The 26119-nt window shown below is 38.4% G+C and overlaps 1 protein-coding gene across 9 annotated transcripts in view; it reads left to right on the plus strand.

Annotated features, from left to right (window-relative positions):
* ZNF81 (zinc finger protein 81) overlaps positions 1 to 24894 on the plus strand; it is a 109958-nt gene extending 85064 nt beyond the window's left edge. For 5 of the 9 annotated variants that reach the window (XM_025982471.2, XM_072743257.1, XM_072743254.1 and 2 more), the window contains 2 exons: positions 4143 to 4238; positions 20454 to 24894. In XM_025982471.2, the coding sequence (XP_025838256.1) occupies positions 4143 to 4238; positions 20454 to 22162 (1805 nt within the window). In that variant the 3' untranslated portion in view covers positions 22163 to 24894. Of the gene's footprint in view, positions 1 to 2682; positions 2721 to 3049; positions 3114 to 4142; positions 4239 to 20453 lie in introns of all 9 variants that reach the window. The other 4 variants (XM_072743256.1, XM_072743255.1, XM_072743252.1 and 1 more) reach the window with 2 other exon arrangements.
* The last annotated feature ends 1225 nt before the right edge of the window (positions 24895 to 26119 follow it).

The raw sequence follows: 26119 nt of genomic DNA on the forward strand, positions 1-26119 counted from the left end.
TCATGAAGAAGGCTCATCAGAATTTAGAAATTCAGTGTCCTCATATGTGTCCATTCCAATTTTCTGGATGCCATTCCTTTTCAGTCAATTCCCTTACCTTAATAGCAGACACCTTGTAAGGTTGGGAATTCAACTTATGTTGTAATGTAGCCACCCACAGAATGAGACTCTAGATTTGCTTTTCAGCAGTATCAGTTCTGTAGCTACAGAAGTTAGGGGTTTCTTTTAGGACAGATGTAGAAATTTTCAGGTTGTTTATGCAGTGCTTGAGCTGGGAAATCATATCCTCTCACCACCCCAACCCCTTTGTCCAGCATGATTAAGAACAACCTGGCAAAAAAAAAAAGAACAACCTGGCAATCTTATTATGCTTGTAAGTTTGACAAAAATTTCTAAGGTGTCAAATACAAGGTCACCCAGAACCATGCCTCTCACAAGCATTTGATTAGGAGTATCAATGTGGTGATATTTTACACATCTCTTTTTGCCACATCACTCCATGGTCTATCTGGGCCCTCATTACTTATGGGAAATAGAGTCATTAGTGCCTTCAAATCTAATCAGAGTAGAGAGCCAATTCTAGAAACCCCATAACCCATTCAAAAAACTCAGTATTCTATTCCTCTAGTACTATTCTTCAAAACTGTATTATGGTTCTCCAGAGAAATGGAACCCATAAGATATGGGTATATACATATACAGAGTGTATATACACATACACACACATATACATACACACATATGTAGAGAGAGACAGAGAAGATGAATACAAATACAGAGTCCGAGGAAGAGATTTATTTTAAGGAACTGACTCGCCTGATTGCAGGGACCAACAAGTCTGAGATTTATAGGGCAGGCCTGTAGGCTGGAAATTCAAGTGAGTTGATGTTGTAATCCTGAATGTGAAATCTGCAGGGCAGGCCAGTAGACTGCAAACTGAGACAAGGTGTCTGTGTTGCTGTCTTAAGGTAGAATTCCTTCTTTCACTAACCATTTCTTGTTCCCTTTGCCCACAGCAAACACCTCAAAAGACTGTGGTTCTTTACCTACTTCATTCTTTTTTTTTTAAGATTTTATTTTTTATTTGAGAAAGAGAGCACATGTGTGCATGCAAGAGAGCAGGAGGGGCAGAGGGAGATGAAGAAGCAGACTCCCCTCTGAACAGAGAGCCCGACACGGGGCTTGATCCCAGGACCCTGGGATCATGACCTGAGCCGAAAACAGATGCTTAACTGGCAAAGCTACCCAGGCACCCCCCAAAACTTCATTCTTAAAGGATCTGGGCCACTAGTAGTCCTGCTTGAATTGGATTGTTATAGGTCCTATTGACTTTAGTCACAGGGCACAAGTAGGGATTTCATGTATTCCAGACTTCCTTATTTCCATTGTGGGGTAGCAGTCTGATTTCCCCTGAGTCGTCAGGATCAGTCACCCCAGTAGTCAGCACAGTAACTCCTTTCTTTGCCTTTTTTTCCCCCATTAACAACATCCCCCACCGGAGGGGTACATTTATTGCAATTAACAAACTTACATTGATACATCATCATTTACTCAGTGTTGAACATTCTATGGATTTGGCTTTTGATTCAGAGACATGAGGAGCCCAAAGCATCCGGGTGGCAGACTTAACTTCCAGTTCAGTGGAATCACTGCTGTATCTCCTGGCGGAAACATTCCTCCCTTTGGAACTAAGAGAACAGCAGAGTGTAAGGTCACAGGAACAGGAAGCAAATATTTTGCTAGTGGACCAGTAGAGGAGGTAGTGAATGGTGCCACTCCTGGCCCTGGGTCAATAGGGTGGGGGTCACCACTGGTAGGCTTTTGGAGGACAGAACATCAAGCCAATAAGAATTAGGAGAAGAGAGGGAAAAATAAAACAAGACAAAATCAGAGAGGAAGACAAACCATAAGAGATTCTTAATCACAGGAAACAAACTGAGGGTTGCTGGAGGGGAGGTGAGTAGGGGGGATGGGATAACTGGGTGATGGGCATTAAGGAAGGCACTTGATGTAAGGAGCACTGGGTGTTATATAAGACTGATGAATCACAGGGACACTTAGGTGGCTCAGTGGTTGAGCATCTGCCTTCGCCTCAGGGTGTGATCCTGCGGTCCTGGGATCGAGTCCTGCATCAGGCTTCCTTGCAGGGAACCTTCTTCTTCTGCCTGTGTCTCTGCTTCTCCCTTTGTGTGTCTCCTATGAATAAGTAAATAAAGTCTGAAAAAAAAGACTGATGATTCACTGACCTCTACCTCTGAAACTAATAATACGTTATATGTTAATTAATTGAATTTAATTTTTTTTAAAAGAATCACTCTCAAGCCTTAAAATTTTATGGAATTTACCTTGCTAGGTTTGGACTTTCTTGTGATCTATGATCCCTTTTTTTTTTTTTTTAAGGAAAATGTAGAGGTTTTTTTTTTTCATATAGCATGACACCCAGTGCTCATCCCATCAAGTGCCCCGCTCAGTGCCCATCACCCAATCACCCCCACCCCTCGCCCACCTCCCTTTTCACCACCCCTTGTTCGTTTCCCAGAGTTAGGAGTCTCTCATGTCTCCTCTCTGATATTTCCCACTCATTTTTTCTCCTTTTCCCTTTATTCCCTTTCACTATTTTTTATATTCCCCAAATGAATGAGACCATATAATGTTTGTCTTTCTCTGACTTATTTCACTCAGCATAATACCCTCCAGTTCCATCCACGTCAAAGCAAATGGTGGGTATTCGTCGTGTCTAATGGCTGAGTGATATTCCATTGTATACATAGACCACATCTTCTTTATCCATTCATCTTTCGATGGACACCAAGGCTTCTTCCACAGTTTGGCTATTGTGGACATTGCTGCTATAAACATCGGGGTGCAGGTGTCCCGGCGTTTCACTGCATCTGTATCTTTGGGGTAAATCCCTAGCGGTGCAATTGCTGGGTCATAGGGCAGATATGATCCCTTTTTTCATTCAATTTCTCCCTTTTGAAGTGGGAATGTCTAGTTTATGCCTCTTACCATTGTGTTTTGGAAGCAAATAACTTGTCTGCTTTCACAGGTTTGTGCGGAGAAAAGCTGCCCCAAGATGACTCACACTCACATCACACCCATAATGAATTTGGGTAATTTAGATGATAAGATTTGAGACTTTGAGTTGGTGTTTAGATAGATTTTGAACTTCAGACTTGATGCTAGAATGATGAAGACTTTGGGGGATATTGGGATGGGGTTAGTGTATTTTGCACGTGAGAAGGACATGAATTTTGTGGGGAGGATCAGAGGGCAGATTTTTTTCTAAGATTTTATTTATTTATTCATGAGAGACATAGAGAGGCAGCAGGAGAAGCAGGTTCCCTGCAGGGAGCCTGTTGCAGGACTCAATCCCAGGATCCCGGGATCACCACCTGAGCTGAAGGCAGACCCTCAACCATTGAGCCACCCAGGTGGCTTAGAGGGCAGATTTTTATGGGTTGAGTTGTGTCCCCCTGGAAAAAATATATGGAAATCTGAACCCCCAGTACCCCCAGAATATGACCTTATTTGGATATAATGTCTTTATAGAGGTAATCAAGTTAAAATGAGTCTCTTGGGGTGGGCCCTAATCTAATATGACTGCTGTCCTTATAAAAAAGAGAAATTTGGGCATAGAAATAGACACATATAGAGGGAAGAGTATGTGGAGACACACAGGGATATGATGGCCATGTGACTGGAGTGATGCGTTTAGAAGCTAAAGAACATTAAAAATTGCCAGCAAACAAGCTAGAAGATTCAAGGGAGATTCTCCCTTATATCCGCCAGAGAAATCATAGCCCTACTAACACTTTGATTTCAGACTTGAAAGGCTCCAGCAGGAGACTGACTTTCTGCTGTTTTGAGCCGCCCAGTTTTTGGCATTTTGTTACCGCCACCCTAGGAAAACTAACACAGAGCCTCCATGAGAGTATTTCCATTCTGAGCTGCTGAGTAATCTGAGCCATCTGAAGGGTGTGCTGGTGGTGTCCTTTGATTAGCCTGATATCCTTCAGTCCATTAACCTCTGTGATGACTACTCATTTTCCCAATGAAATGTGGTTACTTCAAAAAAAAAAAAAAAAAAAACAAGTGGAAAGCAGTTAGCCAGTCCCAATTCTATCATGTCCTATTAACAGGGTATGAAGTTCCCAAACCAGAAATCATCTTCAAGTTGGAACAAGGAGAGGAGCCGTGGATTTTGGAGAGGAAAACCCCACATCAGAGCTGTTCTGGTGAGTGAGTACAACCCAGACAGATGGGGGACATGGAGACACTTTTCTTTTCCTAAAAGGCCTATGCCTTTAAAATGCTATTATTACTACCTTCTTGAAGGATTTAAACTTTGGAAACTGCTTAAGAAGAGTGAACATTGGCCTTTTAGGTACCCGACTGCTCTCTCCCTTTATTTCCTGTTATCAGCTGTCTTTTTTGGCTGGCTTTCCTCCTGGGGAATTGCTACAATTCCTGCACTCGGGATCATATGCCAGGCTTCCTCCCTATAGATCTTGTTTCTTTGAATGTTCTTTCCTTCCATCACATTTTTATGCTTCATTACCTAAACCCCACCCTCAGAGTCTTAGATTTTTACAATATATACTGTCAGGTTTTAATGGTTTTGCCTTCTCTGAAAACCAGTTGATTGCCCCATTCCTGTTCCTCCAAGGACCTTTTCACTTTCTTCCTCCTCATTTTCTTCTTAACTCTAAGATACCAGTAAACTCATCCACAACCAGCCTCACTTCCTCTTCTCTTTGAAGGTACTGCTTTCAGATACCTTACTCCTCTCCACCTCCCCTATTGCCCTGCCTCTCTCCTATCTTCTGACCTTAGGATCACTGTCACTTAGCATTTTTGTCTTTTTTTTAAGATTTTATTTATGTGGGTGCCTGGGTGGCTCAGTTGGTTGGGTGTCTGCCTTCGGCTTGGGTCATGATCCCAGAGTCCTGGGGTTGAGTCCCACATTGGGCTCCCTGTTTAGCATAGAGTCTGCTTCCTCTGGCCCTACCCCTGCTCATAATTTCTCTCTTTCAAATAAATAAAAGCTTTAAAAATTTTTATTCATGTATTTGAGAGAGAGAGAGAGAGCAGAGCAAGCACAAGCAGGGAGAAAGGCAGATGGAAAGGGAGAAGCAGACTCCCTACTGAGCAGGGAGCCCAACTTGGGGCTCGATCCCAGGATCCTGAGATCATGACCTGAGCCAAAGGCAGATTCTTAACTGACCGAGCCACCTAGGTGCCTCAGCATTTTTGTCTTTTAAATAAATTAAGTGTATTAAGGTCTAGTTTATGTACAGTAAAATGTATCTATTTAAAGTATGCAGTTTGATGAAAGCACATACTGGTTTAACCACCACCCTAATAACAATATGGGGAACATTCTGTCTCATAAAAATGAACCTCTGTCCTTTGCAGTCAGTATGCACCACCACTTTGGCCCCAGGCAAACCATTAAATGCTTTCTGTCACTATAGGTTAGATTTGTCTTTATTAGGGTTTCATACACGTGAAATCCTACTGTAATACCCATTTGGGTCTGGCTTCATTTGTTCAGCTTAATGATTTTGTGATTCATCCATGTTACTGAGTATATTGAGAGTTTATTCCTTGTAAATACTGAACACTATTCCATGATACAAATAGATTGCAATTTGTTTCTCTCCATACCTGTTGATGACAGGTGGTTATTATTTGGTTATTATGAATGCAGCTGTAGTGGACATTCTGGTATGTCTTTGACCATATGTTTACATTTCTCTTGGGTAAATACCTAGGAGTGGCACTGATGGGTCATATAATTGTATGAATGTATGATTGTCATCGTAAGAAATTGCCAAACTGGGGCACCTGCATGGCTCAGTCAGTTAAGCATTTGCCTTCAGCTCAGGTCATGATCCCAGAGTCCTGGGATCAAGCCTCATATCTGGCTCCTTGCTCAATGGGGAGTCTGCTTCTCCCTCTCCCTCTGCCCCTCCCCCCAGCTGGTGCGTGCTCTCTCTCTCTGTCTCATATAAATAAAATCTTAAAAAAAGAAATTGCCAAACTACCTTCCAAAATGGCTGTATGATCTTACACTTCCAGCAGCAGCACACAAGAATTTCTGTCACTCCACATCCTTGCCAACACTCACTGCTATTATAGTGGATGTGTAATGGTATTTCATTATTATTTTAAGTTGCATTCCTCTTATGAGTAACGATAAGTATCGTTTCATGTGCTTATTGACCATTTGTTCATTTTTGTTTGAAGCATCTATTCTGATATCTTTCCCATTTTTTAATTGGGTTATTTTCTTAATGGGTTTTCAGAGTTGTTTATATTTGCTGGATGTAACTCCTATGCCAGATATATACATTGCCAATATTTTGTTACAATTTATGGCTTTCACTTTTCTTACTGGTGCCTAAACAAAAAGCAAACATTTTGATTTTGATGGAGTCTAATTTATCATCTTTTTTTAAAGGATTTTATTTATTAACGAGACACACAGAGAGAGAGAGAGAGAGAGAGAGGCAGAGACAGAAGCAGGCTCCATGCAGGGAGCCCGATGTGGGACTCGATCCCAGGACTCCAGGATCATGCCCTGGGCTGAAGGCGGTGCTAAACTGCTGAGCCACCAGGGCTGCCCTAATTTATCATCTTTTAAAATTTTCTAGTGCTTTCTGTGATCTATCTAAGAAATCTTTGCCTTCCACAGAGTCACAAAGATTTTCTCATGTTCCATAAGTTTTAGCATTTTATCTTTCTCAGTTTAGACCTACAAATCCATTTTTATCAGTACAACATCCACTTGTTCCAGAACCATTTGCTGAAGAGATTTTTTTCCCATTGCATTTCCTCGTCGTGCTTTCAAAATCAATTGACTTTATATATGTGAACCTATTTCTGGACTCTTTATTCTGCTCAATTGATCTGTATGTCTTTCTGTTTTAAAATGTAGGTTTTGGGGGATCCCTGGGTGGCGCAGCGGTTTAGCGCCTGCCTTTGGCCCAGGGCGCGATCCTGGAGACCCGGGATCGAATTCCACATCGGGCTCCCGGTGCATGGAGCCTGCTTCTCCCTCTGCCTCTCTCTCTCTCTCTCTCTCTCTCTCTCTGACTATCATAAATAAATAAAAATTAAAAAATAAAAAATAAACAAAAATAAAATGTAGGTTTTAGGGGCACCTGGGTGGCTCAGTCAGTTAAGCATCTGCCTTTGAGCCAGGTCATGAGACTGGGGTCCCGGGATCGAGCCCCAAGTCGGGCTCCCTGTTCAGAGGGGAGTCTGTTTCTCCCTCTGCCCCTACCCCCCATGCTCACATGCTCTCACACACATTCTCTCTCTAACAAACAAATAAATAAATAAATAAAATCTTTCAAAAATGTAAGTTTTAATATTATTTGGGTCTGGTGAGACCAACAGATCCAGAGATGACTACCATTGAAAAGATAATTTGTAATTCACAGTTCCCAAGAGGAGGAGACCTGCCACACCATGCAAGGCCACACCAGGAAACACTAGGGTCCATCAGGAGGCCAAAGTTTTAAGGGGAAAGCATGGACAAGAGCCTTTATTGTTATTTTCATGGGAAAGAATGGATGAAGCAGAGTAAGCAGGCTGGGGAGGCTGAGTATTGACTAGTTTGAGTCATTTCAGCGGGGCACCAGAGATGTAGGGACTGTCTCTAGTTACCTGATACCTGATACTGAGGTGATTAGGGCAGGAGGATGGTAGCTCAAACTGTGAAAGCTTAACAAAGGAGGAGAGTTGGTGACTGTGGGCTCTGGATTAGTTTGCATATGAAAGATGTGCTGTAACGGAAGTCATTTGCTATCTCTAGGAATTAACTAGCACTGAGAAAGGCAGTTTCTCCTGGATGAGCAAGGAAGGCACCAGATGGCAGAGCATCAAGAATACAGAAATTACATAAAGATGTGATATATAGAAAACGGTATATTACTCAGCTATAAACAGGAATGAAATCTTCCATTTGCAAGAACATGGATGAAACTAAAGAGTATTATGCTAATGTTATAGAAAGACAAATACCATATGATTTCACTCATATGTGGAATTTTTTTTAAAAGATTTTATTTATTCATGAGAGATACAGAGAGAGGCAGAGACATAGGCAGAGGGAGAAGCAGGCTCCCTGCAGGGAGCCTGACGCAGAACCAGATCCTAGGACTCCAAGATCATGCCCTGAGCCGAAGGCAGAAACTCAACAACTGAACCACCCAGGTGCCCCTCATATGTGGAATTTAAGAAACAAAACAAATGAACAAAGGGGAAAAAAAGAGACAAACCAAGAAACAGACTCTTTTTTTTTTTCTTTTCAGACTCTTAACTATGGAGAACAAACTGATGATTCTCAGAGGGGAAGTGGGTGGGAATATGGGTAAAAGAAGTGATAGGAATTTAAAAATTCACTTATGATGAGCACTGAGTAATATATAGAATTGTTGAGTCACTATATTGTACACCTGAACCTAATATAACACTGTATGTTAACGATATTGGAATTCAAATTAAAAACTTTTTAAAAAAATACAGAAAACAGTTAATATACTGTCCTTTTGGCAACCCATATATTCTTTATTACTATAGCTTTTATAATGAGTCTTGAAATCAGGCAGGATAAGTTCTCCAACTTTACATTTTTTTTTAAAAATGACTTTGGCTTTTCTAGGTCATTTGCATTTCCATATAAATTTTATAATCAGTTTGCTTTTTTTTTAAAGCCTGCTGAGGTTTTGTTTGGAGTTGACGCTATAGATTAGTTTTAGGGGAATTGATATCGTTGCAATATTGAGCCTTCTAATCCATAAGCATGGCATATTTTCTGCATTTATTTAGATGTTTGATTTCTTTCAGCAGTATTTTATAGTTTTCTTTTTTGTTTTTGTTGTTGTTGTTGTTTTATAGTTTTCAGTGTAGAAATCTTCTGCAGGAATGCCTGGGTGGCTCAGCGGTTGGTTGAGCATCTGCCTTCGACTCAGGGCATGATCCCGCAGTCCCGGGATTTAGTCCCACATGGAAGCCCAGCATGTCCCAGCATGGAGCCTGCTTCTCCCTCTGTCTGTGTCTCTGCCTCTCTTTCTGTGTGTCTCTCATGAATAAATAAATAAAAAATTTTTTAAAAATCTTCTGCATCCTTCATTGAATTTATCCCTACATAGTTTTTTTTAAAGATTTTATTTACTTATTCATGAGAGACAGAGAGAGAGAGAGGCAGAGACACAGGCAGAGAGAGAAGCAAGCCTCCCACAAGGAGCCCGATGCAGGACTCTATCCTGAATCCTGGGATCAGGCACTGAGCCAAAGGCAGACGCTCAACCACTGAGCCACCTAGGTGTCCCTATTCCTACATATTTGGTGCTTTTTGACACTGTGGTAAAATGACATTGTTTTTTTAAGTTTATTTTGGATTGTTCATAACTAGTATAAATTGCTCGTGATTGATTTTTGTACATTGACTTTGTATCCTGAGACATTCCTACATTCACCTATTAGTTTTCTTGTAGGTTCTTTGAGGTTTTTTATGTAAGTAATCATTATCACTTTAGGGACACTTTTACTTTTTCCTTTCCAATTTCATGCTTTTTATTTCTTTTCTTATTTCACTAACACCTTCAGTTTGATGTTAAATAGAAGTGGTGAGGGCATCCTTCTTTTATTCCCAATATTAGAGTTTAAAAAAATCATTCCATTCTCTATTATGTTTGTTGAAGCTGCCCTTTATCAGATTATGTGAGTTCTTTTTTAATCCTAGCTTGTTGAAGAGCTTTTTTTTTTTTTTAAATCACGGTTACATGTTGAATTTTGTCAAATCCTTTTCTTCATCTTATTAATCATATGAATTGTTGCTTTTATTTTGTTAATATGTGAGTTGATTTTCAAATGTTAAATTAACCTTGTATTTCTGAGATATTAGTTGATTATAATGTATAACCCTTATTTTATATATTGTTGGATTATATCTACTGATATTTTGTTTTAAAGTATTTGCATTTTTATGAGTGATACTGGTTTAGTTTTCTTTTTTTTTGCAGTGTGTTTGTCAGGTTTTGGTGTTAGGACTATGTTGGACACATAAATGGTTGTGAAGTGTTCCCTTTTCTATTTTCTGAAATAGTTTGTGTAAGATTGTTATTTCCTCTTTTACTGTTTCATGGAATTCACCAGTGAAACCATCTGGGCCTGGAATTTTCTTGATGGGAAAGTTTTAATAATAAATTCAATTTCTGGGATGCCCGGGTGGCTCAGTGGTTGAGCATCTGCCTTTGGCTCAGGGCATGATCCTGGGGTCCTGGGATCAAGTCCCACATCAGGGTCCCCACAGGGAGCCTGCTTCTCCCTCTGCCTGTGTGTCTCTGCCTCTCTCTCTGTGTCTCTCATGAATAAATAAATAAAATCTTTTTTAAAAAATCCACAAATTCAATCTGTCATAGACATAGAGTTACACAGATTTTCTCTTTCATCTTTTGTCAGACATAGTTGTATTTTTCAAGGAATTTGTCTATTTACTTTATGTTGTCTAATTTAATTCTGTTGTAGTCTGAGAATACACTCTGTATGATTTCTGTGTATGGTCTATGTAGGGAGATGTTCTATGTGTCTCTGAAAAGAATGTGTGTTCAGCTGTTGTTCAGTGTTGTATTCTATAGTGTATAAATCGAGTTGGTTGCATGTTGTTGAAATCTATTGCTTAATGAATTGTATTCTACTTGTTCAATCAATTATTTATAATTTTAGGGAATAAAAACTGACAGAGATTTTTAAGTTGTTATGGATAAGAAAAGGCCCTAGAATAGCCAACATAGTCTTTAAAAAGAAGTGTTAAGATTTACTGTAAAGCTACAATGATCCAGGTAGTGTGGTTTTCATGTAAGGACAAACAGATATATAAATGGGATAGAAGAGAGAATCCAAAAATAGACCCACTACATATATGGACAACTGAGTTTTGTTAGAAGTACAAATACAATTCAGTGGGGGGAAAGGAATTTTGTTTTTGAACAAATTGAGCTAGAACAAATGGATATCAGTATTGGAGGAAAAATACCCTTGACCTCACACCATATATAAAAATAACTTGAGTTTAATATGATTGAATCATTTCTATTAGACCCACCTATCTAAAAGATATAAATCCTGTTAACTATGAAAAATATACTTTAAACACTACTGAAAGAAAGACAAATATCATATGATTTCACTCATGTGTGTAATTTAAGAAACAAAAGAGATGAACATATGGAAAGGGGCAAAAAAGAGAGAGAAGCAAACCATAAGAGACTCTAATGATAGAGAACAAACTGAGGGTTGATGGAGGGAGGTAAGTGAGGAATGATACCCATGGATGATGGGTATCAAGGAGGGCACTTGTTATGATAAGAACTGGGTATTGTATGTAAGTGATTTCTCACTAAATTCTGCTCCTGAAACCAGTATTACACTATACCTTATCTAACTGGAATTTAAATAAAAATTTGAGGAAAGAAAAAAAACTACTGAAGACACTGGAAAGTGACCAAACAAACATTTTTCTGGGTCATCTTATATTGAGTAATTTTGGATTGTTATCCCAAATATTATCAAGATTCTGCTATAATAACACCATTTTCTGTGATATTCTTCTGTGTTGTTGTCATAGTAGTCGGTTAACTCAAACTGGAGATGCTGCCTCACCTATGGTGGGTAGCAACTTAGATCTCTGTTCAGACTTCTTCTGACTTCTAACTCCACTTCAAAATCCACTTGCTTTTTTTCACTCTACCATTACACGTTTTGTTTTGTTTTCCTAGAGAATACAGTTACTGTCCGTAGAGGACTTTTTTTAAGGAGCTTACTTCTCCGTACTAGAGGTGGAAATTTTTTAATTGATTCTTGTACATTGATCCTGTATTCTGACACTTGCTGAATTCACTTATTAATTCTAGTGAATATTTTTGTAAATTCCTTACAAAGTTTTTGCATCAATTACCATGTCTTTTTATCATTTCCTTTTTAGTCTGCATGCCCTTTATTTTTATTTTATCTTAAGGGCAAAAGCTTTCACTCTTTCAGCATTGAGTATATTAGCTGTGGTTTTCCTTAGATGTCCTTTATTAATTTGTGGCAACTTCTTTCTATTTCTAGCTTGGTGAAGGTCTTTAACATGAATGGATATTGGGTTTTCCAGATGCTTTTTTTTGCCTTTATTAAGATGAACACTTTATTCTGCTGATATGGTAAATTTCACAGATTTTCAGATGTTAAACTGACTGCCTTACTGGGATAAACATTACTTAATCATGATTATATTATCTTTTTTATGTTTCTTGAATCAATCTGCTAATATTTGGTAAGGATTCTTATCTCTCTGTTTAAATGAGGTATTAGTCTTTAGTTTTGGGGGATATTTTGCTTATAATATCTTTGACTTTTAGTATCATGTTAATGCTAGCCTTATAAAATGAGCTGTGAAATTTCATGCCTGCTCTATCTTCTGAAATACTTTATGTAAAACCGCTACATTTGCTAGGATTTTTAAATCTTCACTCCTCTGTTTTTTTATTTTGTATAAGATTGGTTTAAATTTTATAATTTTGGGGCACCTGGGTGGCTCAGCAATTGAGTGTCTGCCTTTGGCTCAGGGCGTGATCCCAGGTACAGGGATTGAATCCCACATCAGGCTCCTTGCGAGGAACCTATTTCTCCCTCTGCCTAGGTCTCTGCCTCTCTCTGTCTGTCTCATGAATAAATAAATAAAATCTTTTAAAAAGATAAAAATAAATTTTATAACTTTTCTCTAAATATAAGATAAAAATACACCAGTGAACTCATATGGGTCTAAAGTTTTCTTTGTGGGATCACTTTTAATTTCAAATTCAGTTTTTTAAAGATTTTATTTATTTATTCATGAGAGACACAGAGAGAGAGAGGCAGAGACATAGGCAGAGAGAGAAGCAGGCTCCATTCAGGGAGCCCAACGTGGGACTCGATCCCAGGACTCCAGGACCACGCCCTGGGCCGAAGGCAGATGCCTAACCACTGAACCATCCAGGGATCCCCAGATTTTATTTATTTATTGGGAGATACCCAGAGACAGGCAGAGAGACAGGCAGAGGGAGAAGCAGGCTCTCTGCTGGGAGCCCAAGCAGGACTCGATCCCAGGACCCTGGGATCACACCCTGAGTCAAAGGCAGATGCTCAACCACTGAGCCACCCAGGAGCCCCTCAAATTCAGTTTCTTCAATAGATATAGAAATATTCAGATTTTCTAGTTTTCTTCTTGTTTTGATTCTTTGAGTTTGTACATTTTAGCTATGTTATCAAATTTTTGGCATGTGGTTTTTTCATAATATTCCTCTATCATTGTTTTAATGTTTTTTGTATCTTCCACAATGTACTGTCTTTCTCTGAAATTGTTAAAACTTCAGTTCAACAGGAATATATTAAAAATCTATATTTTTGTGCACTTAATAATGTAGCTTCAAAATATATAAAGTGAATATTGACAATGCTAAAAGGAGAGATAGACAAAATGCATAATTATAGTTGGAAAGTTTAACATACCTATCTCTATAACTAATTTTTGTCTATTTACAGACGAAAGAATCTTTAAGGATATAGAAGATTTGAGGGCCACCTGGGTGGTTCAGTCGGTTGAGTGTCTGACTCTTGATTATGGCTCAGGTCATAGTCTCAGGATCATGGGATCTAGCCCCACCTTGGGCTTTGCTCTCAGTGGGGAGTCTGCATGAGATTCTCTCTCTCCCTGTCCCTCTGTCCCTCTCCCCCCATGCATACTTTCTCTCTCTCTCTCTCTCTCTCTCTCTCTCTCTCTCTCTCAAATAAATCTTTAAAAAAGATAGAAGATTTGAACTTGATAAACCAATATGACCTAATTGACATACCATAAGTCACTGCATCCCACAACTATAGAATATACATTTTTTCAAGTGCATATGCATACTGAGAAAAATAGACTCAATTTTAGGGTATAAGGCTTATTGCAACAGATTTCAAAGGATTGAAATCATATGCTAAATGTTCTCTAATTACTATTGAAATAAATTAAAACTGAACAGAAGACAACCAGAAAATATCCAAATGTTTGAAAAGTAAGCAACACACAAGCAAATATCCCATAAGTCAAAGAAGAAACCACAATGGAATTAGAAAATGTTTTGAGCAGAATGATAATGAAAATATAGCACATCAGGAGCACCTAGGTGGCTCAATCAATTAAGTGTCTGAGTCTTGGTTTCTGCTTGGGTCATGATCTCGGGGTCAAGGGATCGAGCCACTGTCAGACTCTGCACTCAGAGTCTGTTTGAGATTCTCTCTCTTTTTCTCCCTCTGCCTCTGCCCCTCTCCTGACTCTCTCTCCCCCTCTCTCTCTCATAAATAAATAAAATCTTTAAAATAAATAAAATATAAAAAAATAATAATAAATAAAATAAATAAAATCTTTCTACAAACAAGCTCCCAGCCTGCATGTCTTCATCAGTGAATTCTTCCTCTTATTTAAAGAAAGAATAATACCAATATTATTCAAGTTCTTTTGAAGACAAAAAGAGAGAGAGAGCACTTCCCATCTCATTTGATAGTAAGTGAAACTATATTAGATTGAAGAATTACACTTCTCCAAAAGATATTAAGAAAGTAAATATGAAACCACAAACTGGGAGAAGATAATTACAATACATAGATTTGATAAATGACCTATATTTAGAATATATAAAAAAAACTCTTAGAAATCAAAAAGAGAAAGGCAGACAACCCAGTAGAAAAAGAAATGGATAAGAGATACGAACAGGTACTTTTATTTTTTTAAGATTTTATGTATTTTTTCATGAGAAACACACAGAAAGAGGCAGAGACACAGGCAGAAGGAAAAAAGGCAGCCTGTGGGGAGCCTGATGTGGGACTGTGGGACTCAATTCCAGGACTCCGGGATCACATGTTAAGCTGAAGGCAGATGCCTCAACCACTAAGCCACCCAAGTGTCCCGAACAGGTACTTTTAAAAGAAATATCCAAATAAATGGTCATTATATATGAAAAAGTGCTGGGGCAGCCCGGGTGGCCTAGCGGTTTAGCACCACCTTCAGCCCAGGGCCTGGTCCTGGAAACCCGGGATCGAGTCCCACGTCAGGCTCCCTGCATGGAGCCTGCTTCTCCCTCTGCCTGTGTCTCTGCTCTCTCTCTCTCTTTCTCTCTCTCTCTCTCTCTCTCTCTCTGTGTGTGTGTGTGTGTGTGTCTCATGAATAAATAAATAAAATCTTTAAAAAAGAAAAAATGCTGTGCATCGCTGCTTATCAAGGAACTGAAAATTAAACCACAGTGGGACAACCCTACACAGATACATACATATAAAAGAATGGATAAAATTAGAAAGACTTAACAATATCAATACTTACTCGAGTATTTGGAGCCACTGGAATTTACATACATTGATGGTAGGAATGTAAATACCTTCAACCACTTTGGGAAACAGGCAGTATCTACTAATGCTAAATGTATGGCTTTCCTGTATCCCAGCAATGCCACTCCTAGGCATTTACTTAAATGAATATGTCCACTAAAAGAAATGTACAGAATGTTCATATTGGCATTGGCATAATTGCGAAAAAATGCGAAACACCCCAAGTGTCCATCAGCAGGAGAATGGGTTAATATTGTGCTATTTTCTTATAATATGATAATACATGGCAATGAAAAAGAAAGAGCTACTGACACACACAAGAACTTGGATGAATCTCAGAAAAGTGTATCGAACGGAAAAGCCAGGTATATGTATTTCAACTTACGTGAAATTCAAGGACAAGCAAAACTAATCTATGGTGATAAATGATTAGTGGCCTATGATCAGAGTGGTGATTATCTCAGAGTCAGTTATTGACTGGGAAAAGCTGCAAGGAACTTTGTGGGACAATTAAAATGTTTTATATTTTCATTTAGGTAGAGGTTACATGGGTATATACATATTAAAAAACTCATTGGTCTCTACAGTTAAGATCTGCATTTTACTATGTAGAAAAATTATACCTCAATTTAAAAAAAAAAACAAAACAAAGAATTTTTTATACACATCTTACAAGCCTATGAGATTTTTCCTTGGGGATATTTATATAGAAATGGTACTACTCGATCATTGGGATATACATGAAGTACACAAAAATGCCCATTTCATTACATCTATGGCAACACTTGGAATTATCCAGATTTCTTATTTTGTGGCCAATCTAATGAGTGTGAAGTAGTATTGTTTCTTGTTCTTTCTAATATTGGTTATCCATTTGGGTTTCCCCTTCTGCGAATTGCTTGTTCCGATTATTTTGTCTTTTCTAACTATATCATTTTTTTCTTCTTGATTTGCACCTAATTTGCTCATTTCCTTTTCCCTGGAGGCTTTACCCCCATTGAGATGCCCCTGGTTATGGGTGCTGTTTACTATCTTCTGGGTATTTGTTCCTATAGTAATTAACTCAAAGGAGTCTTCCATTCTGAACACTTAAGCTTTTTATTTGTATTCTGATGACTTCTATATTGACACCACTAGTTGGTATATTATAAGTGGGTTCTAGTATGACATTTACCTGCATATTAGACAATTCCCATAGGATATTCTACTTTATTCATCCTTACTAGTATGTGAAAAATTGGCATCATCATTGCCCAAATCAGGAACCCTCATGTTCTAAATTCTGTCAGATTCTGCTGTTTTCTTGTTTCTTCCCTCTTAGTTATTTTCTCTAATTACTCCGCAATTCTTTTTTTTTTTAAAGAATACTATTCAGATGTACTCTCATCTTAATTCCTATTAGCACCACCCAAAAACAGATGTATATTTTCTTATGCTTGGATTATTCTGTTCCTAATGAGATTTGCAGATTCTATTCTTGTATCTAGTTCATCTTAAATCCTCCTGCTATATTTCATTCCCTAAAACATTGCCATTATCTTTGGCATCAGCTTAATAAAGTAAACTTACAATTACTCTGTATTATATAACACATGACCAGTGTGGCCATGTATTTCCATTTAAAGTTGTATCTGTTTGTGATCCTGGGGTCCTGGGATCAAGTCCTGAATCGGGCTCCCCGGATCGGGAGCCTACTTCTCCCTCTGCCTGTGTCTCTGCCTCTCTCTGTGTGTCTCTTATGAAAAAAATAAATAAAATCTTTAAAAAATAATAAAAATAAATAAAGTTGTATCTGTACAGTTCCTTAATTCATGCTTTCCTCAAATTTTCACCTTGCCTTTAATGCCTAACATATATGAAGTTTATCTCTGCATCTAGGATCTTTATCTTGTGTTCTGCCTAAAGTAATAGACACTTTAACTTTGTTTCATTTAAAGTTATCATCTGTCCCATGGAATGGCAAATTCATTGCTCTTCTCCATTTCTCTTCCTCTATCTCTCAGATGCTTCTGCCCCTAGTAATTTTGAAAGTCCCTGAAAACAAGAGCCTCTATCTTATTTTCATTATTTCAACACTAAGCATGAAGGAAATACTTAGCACTATTAACTAATTGAGTTTGTGGGGGATAAGATCTTAAGAGTTTTTTGCTATATTTCAGAGTGTTTTTAAAAACTTGACTGAGAGGTTTCAATAGGACATAGATTATAATTGGAAAGTAAAAATAATGATATCAAATATTAAAAGTTTACTGCTTGTGTATTGTGTTTCTGTTATAACAGAAATCTATTAAAATGATTGGCAAAATGAATAGCACAGAAGGTGTCTGCTTTTGAAATTTAGGGGAAAAAAGTCTCAGTAGCAATATGATCAGATTAATTTTCAAAGTAAAAGACTCAAAAATGCTTAATGAAGCATGAATATCTTTTAAGGGGCACAAAAAAGGCACAAAAGAAAATGCTAAGCAGGCTAAATGGAGGAAGAGGGCATGAATGTGTCTTTTGATTTAAGAATAAACGGGACTTTTGGAGTGGTAAATAGAATGCAAGCTTGCACACACAGCTGTTATCTAGACTGTTGACTCTCCATTTATATAATGTTCATTGAATCTGTGGGCTCAGGAAAGGTGTAGAAGAGCTTATTATTGCAGGAGCAGATTTTTTTTTTTGGCTCCCCGCCCCTCCCCCGCAGCCCCCCCCCCCCCCCCGCAGGAGCAGATTTTTTACGGTGAAAATTGGTACTGGTGATCTAAACATTGTCTGATACATGAGGGGTTTAGAAGTTAACTTAATTATCCATAAGTTATACTTTATATTTTTTTTTTTTTTTACTTTATATATTTATAAGTTAAAGTGAAAAGCAGAACCACTTTTGAAGCCATGCCTAGGAATCCAGTTCTTAATATCTACAGAATAAATTAAAGCCAAGTGCATGAGAATAAAAATGCAACTTAAAAATAAGAGGATGAGGGGATCCCTGGGTGGCGCAGCGGTTTGGCGCCTGCCTTTGGCCCAGGGCGCGGTCCTGGAGACCCAGGATCGAGTCCCACGTCAGGCTCCCGGTGCATGGAGCCTGCTTCTCCCTCTGCCTGTGTCTCTGCCTCTCTCTCTCTCTCTGTGACTATCATAAATAAATAAATTAATTTAAAAAAAATAAGAGGATGAGATTTTGGATGGGATATGTATCTAGAATACAATATCAAAGTGACCAACAGGGGAAAACTGGATTTGATGACTCAGAACATTCTCACTATTTCACATCTCTTGCTAATGAAATAATGTGTAATTTCTCCACTTTAAAATTATCGAGAATCTAATACACCTCATGCATTATGCTGGTAATGGAAATATCTGTGATCCCCACTCTGGATGAAAATAGTATATTAATTAAAACTTATTTGCAGTAATAAAGAGATTATAAGATGGTGACTTAAATGCTAAAGAATTTTACTTCTCTCTTATATAAAGTTTCTAATATCACAGGCCTTTGGAACACTTCATTGCTCATGTTTATTCCAGATTCTGGGTTCCTTCCATTAACATAACCCCACCATCTCTTGGGGGTTTTTTTTGTGTGTGTGTGTGTGTGTGGCATCTGCATATTTGTATCTGTGTTACTGCCAAATCCAGCAAGAAGGTAGAAGAGGGTGTAGAGAAAACATGCCTGCTGTCTCCATGCTCTGGCTTGAAAATGGCACCCATCATTTTCTCTCACGTTCTGTTGATGATAACATTGTCACGTGGCCATACCAGTTTTCAGAGGAGGCTGAGAGATGTTATATGACTAGGCAGCCATATGCCTGGCTACTACTCTGTTAATACAAAAGGATGGTGGAACAGATTCTAGTGGACAGCTTTTAGTCTACCACAGATAGCTTGTTTTTTCTCTGATTTCATGCTACTTTATTAGATATAAATATTTTCAGGTCCAAGAAAACAATTATACCTAGATGGAGAGTTGGAGTATAAATAGCTATTTATTGTTTGTATAGGTCAGGATGGCTATGACTACAGTATTTTTCCTATAGGCATGAATAAATTAGTTTTTTCTTGGTTTTATTGAGATATAATTGACATATATCACTGTATACGTTTAAGGTGTACTCATAGTGGCTTAACTTAAATACATTGTGAAATGATTACCACAAGAAGCTTAGTTACAGGGACACCTGGGTGGCTAAGCTGTTGAGCCTCTGCCTTTGGCTCAGGGCGTGATCCCAGATAATGGGATCAAGTCCCACATCAGGCTCCCCATGGGGAGCCTGCTTCTCCTTCTGCCTATGTCTCTGCTTCTCTCTGTGTGTCTCTCATGAATAAATGAATAAAATCTTTTATAAAAAGGAGAAGCTTAGTTATAGTCCATCTCATAAAGATACCAAAAAAAGAAAAAGTGTTTTTTTCTTTGTAATGAGAACTTTTAGAATCTACTCTGTTAGCAAATTAAATTGGTTGTTTGATCGCATTAATTTGGTATTGCTGCTAACAAGTAAAAAGGAACAAGATTAATGAGGATTTAGAATCAAAAGCTAATGAGAACTTAGACTCTGAATCATCCCCTCCAAACCTACTCTCTCCATAGATATTTTCCCTGAAAACCTTTGTCTTTTTAATCTTCAGTCTGTGTTATATCCAAGCCTCCAACCAAAATAGAACTAGATTGCTTATGTTGAACTCCAGCCTTCAACACTTAATAACTATGTTTTAGGGCAAATTATATAAATAATTATTCTGAGCTTCACTTTCCTTATCTACAATAGGTGGATTATAATAGAAAATACCTCAAAGGGTCTTTGAAAGGATTGAATGTGTGTGTGTGTGTGTGTGTGTGTGTGTGTGTGTGTGTGTGTATTTCTTAGAGTAATACCTGGAACATCATAAATGTTATGCAGGAACTTGGCACACTGTATGTGCTATATGTGTTTTTCTTGTCATCACTATGGTCATCATCATCATATTTACCAGTTTCCCTGTATTTAATTTTGATTAGCTTATGTGTACCTTTTAATTCTCTGTTATCTATTCTTTGTGTCAATTTTACTTTTTCTTTCTCTTTTTAGATGGGAGGTTTGGGATTAAGACCCCACAAAAAAGAATTTCTGGAAAAGCTTCATTTCATAATGAAATGGAAGGTGAAGATACAAGAGACGATTCATTGTATTCCATTTTAGAAGAACTGTGGCAAGATTCTGAACAGATAGAAAGATATCAGGAAAACCAGAGCAAACCTCTGAGTCATTCTGCTTTCATCAATAAGAAAGTATTGAATACAGAGTGGGATTTTGAATATAAAGACCATGGAAAATTTATTCATCCAAGCCCAAATCGTATTCCTTCACAGAAAAGACCCCAGAAATGTGACTCATTTGGAAAGAGTTTTAAGCATAATTTAGACTTACATATTCCTAGTAAAAACAATGCAACAAAGAACTTTGATAAAAATATGGGACATGGTCACGTTTTCACACAGGGCTCTTCTTATACTAACCATGAAAATACTTGTACAGGAGTACAATTCTGTGAAAGTGATCAGTGTGGAAAAGTCCTCAGTCTCAAACAAGCATTCAGTCACAATCTGAAATTTCCTGTTGGGGAGAAGGCAGATATGTGTACTGATTTTGGGAAGATCTTCACCCAGAAGTCACACCTCTTTGCACCTCAGAGAATCCATACTATGGAAAAACCTCATGAACTTAGCAAATGTGTAAATGTGTTTACACAGAAGCCACTACTCAGTATATATCTGAGAGTTCATAGAGATGAAAAACTATATGTATGTCCTGAATGTGGGAAGGCTTTCATCCAGAATTCAGAATTAATCATGCATAAGAAAACTCATACTAGAGAAAAACCCTATAAATGCAATGAATGTGGAAAATCATTTTTCCAGGTGTCCTCTCTACTTAGACATCAGACAACTCACACTGGAGAAAAACTCTATGAATGCAGTGAATGTGGGAAAGGCTTCTCCCTGAACTCAGCCCTCAATGTACATCAGAAAATTCACACTGGAGAGAGACACCACAAATGTGGTGAGTGTGGGAAAGCCTTTACCCAAAAATCAACGCTCAGGATGCATCAGAGAATTCATACAGGAGAGAGATCTTACATATGTACTGAATGTGGGCAGGCCTTCATCCAAAAAGCACACTTGATTGCCCATCAAAGAATTCATACTGGAGAGAAGCCTTATGAATGCAGTGACTGTGGGAAATCTTTCCCTTCTAAGTCACAACTCCAGATGCATAAGCGAATTCACACAGGAGAAAAACCTTATATATGCACTGAATGTGGGAAGGCCTTTACCAACAGGTCAAATCTCAATACCCACCAGAAATCTCATACTGGAGAAAAGTCTTACATATGTGCTGAATGTGGAAAGGCCTTCACTGACAGGTCAAATTTCAATAAACACCAAACAATTCATACTGGAGAGAAACCCTATGTTTGTGGTGATTGTGGGAGGGCCTTCATCCAGAAGTCAGAGTTAATTACACATCAGAGAATTCATACTACAGAGAAGCCTTATAAATGTCCTGAGTGTGAGAAATCTTTCTCCAAGAAACCACATCTCAAAGTACATCAGCGAATTCACACAGGAGAGAAACCATACATGTGTGCAGAATGTGGGAAGGCATTCACTGACAGGTCAAATTTCAATAAACACCAGACAATTCATACTGGAGATAAACCCTATAAATGCAGTGACTGTGGAAAGGGCTTCACTCAGAAATCAGTTCTGAGTATGCATCGCAATATCCATGCATGAAAGTACCCGTTTCTTAAAAATGAGAAAGCCTTATCCCAGAAGTCAGGTCTTAGTGTATATTATAAAATCCATCCAAGACAGATCCTATATGAATACACTGCATGATAAAAAGCATTCATCAGGCTCTCTCGCCTGACATGAGAAAAATTATTCAAAAGAGATCCTCTCAAAATGCACAGAATAAAAGGGACTTTTCATATTTACATGCCTCACAAAAGATAATAGAACTCATACTGGAAAAAATGCTGTCAGTTTGATGCATTAGGAAAACCTTTCCTGCAGAAAGTATTATAAGGCAAATTGTTATCAAATTCTTTATAAATGGAGTGAGCAAAAGTATATAAATGACAGTCCTGTGTACTGTGTTATATTAAGCGATTTAAAGTGGCAACAAAATGAAAGAACAGAAGAATGTATTTGATGTGTAGACCAACTCTCAGTTCTGTAGGGTGTTTGTGGCAGAAGACATTGCACCACAGGAGGGATAATTGAATTGAAATTCTTGTTTTGAATTTAATATAATTGTGTCTGTCAAATATCTTTCCACAGTTTTAAAGCCATTATGGTTTCATATATACACACACATCTACAAATACAATCTTACTTTAATACATAACTCTAATCCTATTATTCATACTGGTTTCCACAACATTGTTTATCTTTTTTTCATTGTGGTACAATGCAAAAGAGCCACAGACCTCTCCCAACCTTTTATGCATACCCCTTTGAAATGTTACTTTTTTTTTCTTTTATTAAGAGGTAGAGTTCTCTCTATTCCTTGACCCTGAGCTTGGCCATGTGATTTTCTTTGGCTAATGTATATTAGCAAAGAGATTCAGGAAGCTGGAGAGAAGTGTGTCTTGAGGCTTGTCTTCCCTTGCTGCTCTTTCTGAGATCTTCATGTGAAGAAACTCAAGAGTGCTTTGCTGGAGGATGAGAAACCACATGTAAAAGAGATAAGCCAGCACAGATGAGGCCTCTTAGATCAACTTCCAGACATGAGAGTGAGACCGTCCTCAACCTCCAGCCCCAACCAAACTGGCCCACACCAAAAGAGCCATACCAGTTACCCCAGCCAACCTGGAGAATCATGACTTAAATAAAATGATAATTGTTTTAAGCTACTGTTTTGGGTAGTTTGTTGCACAGAAAATGCTAAGTAATACCTAAAAGTGTATACTTGTGTGTGGGGGGGGGTATTATACCAAAACATAAGACATGTGGCATTAGCTTTGGGCCTGGGTAGCAGATGGAGACTGGAAACAATGAGGAAAACTGTTAAGAAAGGCTGGAAAAGATGGCAGCTCATGTTATTTACTAAGGAAAGAATAGCAAAACAGTCACCATGCTCTGTGAGAAGATAGAGAATATACCAAATGAACTTGTGGATCTGGCTAAGGATATCTCCAACAGAATGTTGGAAATACCAATTTGCTTCTAAAAAGCCACATATGGCAAGGTACCAAAGGAGAGATGAACTACAGAAATAACTGTACCATTTACAAGCAGAGAATTAAAAAGAAATACAAAAAAGCCAGGACTTGCTGGGTTGGAAAATAACTATTCCTCACACCTCCAGTCTCTTCATTCATCAGAATATTCTCAAGGTGAAAAATGGTCTCAAGTTAGAGATCAAATCATGGATGCGGCTCTAAGACCCTTTGTTAAAATGTGTGAAATATTTAAGTTGGTGTTTGGGAGACTCTCTCAGCTAAACCAAATGGTTTCTAAAAACTTCATGACACTGTCTGTCCAGCACCCTGATACACTGCTGATGTAGAGAGGGGCCTGTCTTAAAAAGAATTGTTAATGTGGCATTTGGGGCATGGAGTAAATACAAATGAGATTCACAAACACCTATAAAGTTTCTAATAGAGTTTTACTACCTCCAAGTTAGACTTAAAGGAATTGAAACAGTCCAAAATGAAAAGAAGCCTTGGACTACCTTCTCTAACTTCTATGAACATGAAGCAAGCAGAGAAAGTTACTCAGCTGCCGTTTCTTATGGGAAAAGACAGATGTCTCAAAGAGAAGACCCAAGAACAATATATTAAAATGGACTGGGAAGCTGTTCCCAGATAGAACTGTGACCCAATCCAGAAACATCTGCCCCTGGAGTGGGCAGGGGAAACCTGACAACAGCTCTGTGGGATTTCAGAATTGTTATGGAACAGTGATTAACATGTGCCTCTTATTCTTCCCTTCTTTTAAATGAGGGTATCTACTGCAGTTCACCAATCCTTATGTCACCATTGTGTGTGTGTGTGTGTGTGTTGAGTGTGGGGGGGGGCTGGTGATAGTCATATAACTTGTCATTTAGCTCACAGGTCTCTGGATCAAGAAACTGAGAAATTGCACCCAAGCTGCTTCAGCCACATCTGAACCTTGATGCAGGTTCAGACTCGAGGTCCTGGATTTGAGCCTGATGCCAATTTGGGATGAGAATTTTGGAGGTTTTGGAATGAGGGTGAACATATTTCTGCATGGTGTGGTAATATAAATAATTAATGACCAGAAAATAGATTGTGTTAGATAGAAAAATGTTACAAATTTCTACCATCCCTCTATGTGTGTCCCTTTTCAATCTTTATTTTGCTTTGTGTTTCAGTTGGAATAATTTCTGTTAACCTATCTTCAGGTTCATGGATGTTGACCCCTACCCTGTTCAATCTGTTTAACCCCTACTTCTGTTAGGTCTACTGATGAACCCATTAAAGGCATTTTTCATCTCAGTTATGTTTTCTTTATTTCTAGTATTCCATTGGACTCTTCAGGTTTTCATTTTTCTGATGAAATTCGCCATCTGTTCATACCTGTTGTTCACATTTCCCACCATCCTCTCTAACATATTAATCATTGTTAATTTAAATTCCCTATTTGATAGTACTAACAACTGGGTCAGCTGAGTCTGGATTTTTTTTATTATTCTGTCTCTTTACAGTGGACTGTTTTTTCTTTCTGTTTTGCATCTAATAATTTTTGGCCAAATTTCAGATGTTGTATGTAGGAGAGTAGAAACTGAGGTAAATAATATTTATTCCTGGAAATAGTTATGACGGCTCTTCTGATAAATTATTAAGCGGGGAGGGGGTGAGTTCATCTAGTCAGAATTTGGTCTGGGTTTAGGTTTTGTTGCTGCTATGGTATCTTCATTGTACCATAGACATCAAATTTCTCAAGTATTACCTTGGGCTTAGAGCAGGCAATGGTTTTCAAGATAATTTTTCTCAATATTCTTATACCACACTTGCCTTTAGGCCTTTCCTGTGTGCCTGCAACTCAGGGAAGATCTCTCTCTATGCCCTTGTCTCTCCCTTAGTAGTAGACTGCTGTTATTACTTGGTTCTTGGTGACCTGATGAGTAGGGGGTCAGGAGTTGTCCTGGGCCAACCTCACTTTTAGGCAGGCCTTATATCCCTAGGTCTTCAAGGTGGGGGTTTTTCAGTGATCTTGCTCCTCCCCATTGGTATAAGGTCTTTAATGGTTTCAACTCAGGATGATTAACTGCCCTTCCCCCATGAATGGAAGTTTTTTTTTTCCTTTTCCTTTTTCTCTAGCCACAATGGATCTGTACCTGTGTCCTGGAGGCAACTGGGTTTACATCACTTCCCCCAGTGGCTTAAGGCGTTTGCTCTGTAAGGCAGTAGGGTCCCACTGGGGCTTTGTGCCATTTCTTTATCTGCAGCTGTCCCCTTGCAGGCCTACATCACTGAGAGAGGCTTTCTCCTGTCTCTTTCCCTACCCCTATTATTTCTTGTAAGCATCCAGTGGAGGTATGTATAAAAGAGCCTGCAAGTGAAGGCCAATTACTCTTAGGTTTCCAGCTCTCAGGTGTTCTCTATTTTCGTACTATCTCACACTCAGCCTTTAGAACTTCATTAAACTTCATGCTGAAATCTTAATGCTGGTATAGTGGACCCATCTTCCTTCTTGCTTTGCCACAAGTGACCCAGTGAC

Source organism: Vulpes vulpes, chromosome X, assembly GCF_048418805.1.
Source record: "Vulpes vulpes isolate BD-2025 chromosome X, VulVul3, whole genome shotgun sequence".
In the NCBI taxonomy this organism is placed as follows: Eukaryota; Metazoa; Chordata; class Mammalia; order Carnivora; family Canidae; genus Vulpes; species Vulpes vulpes.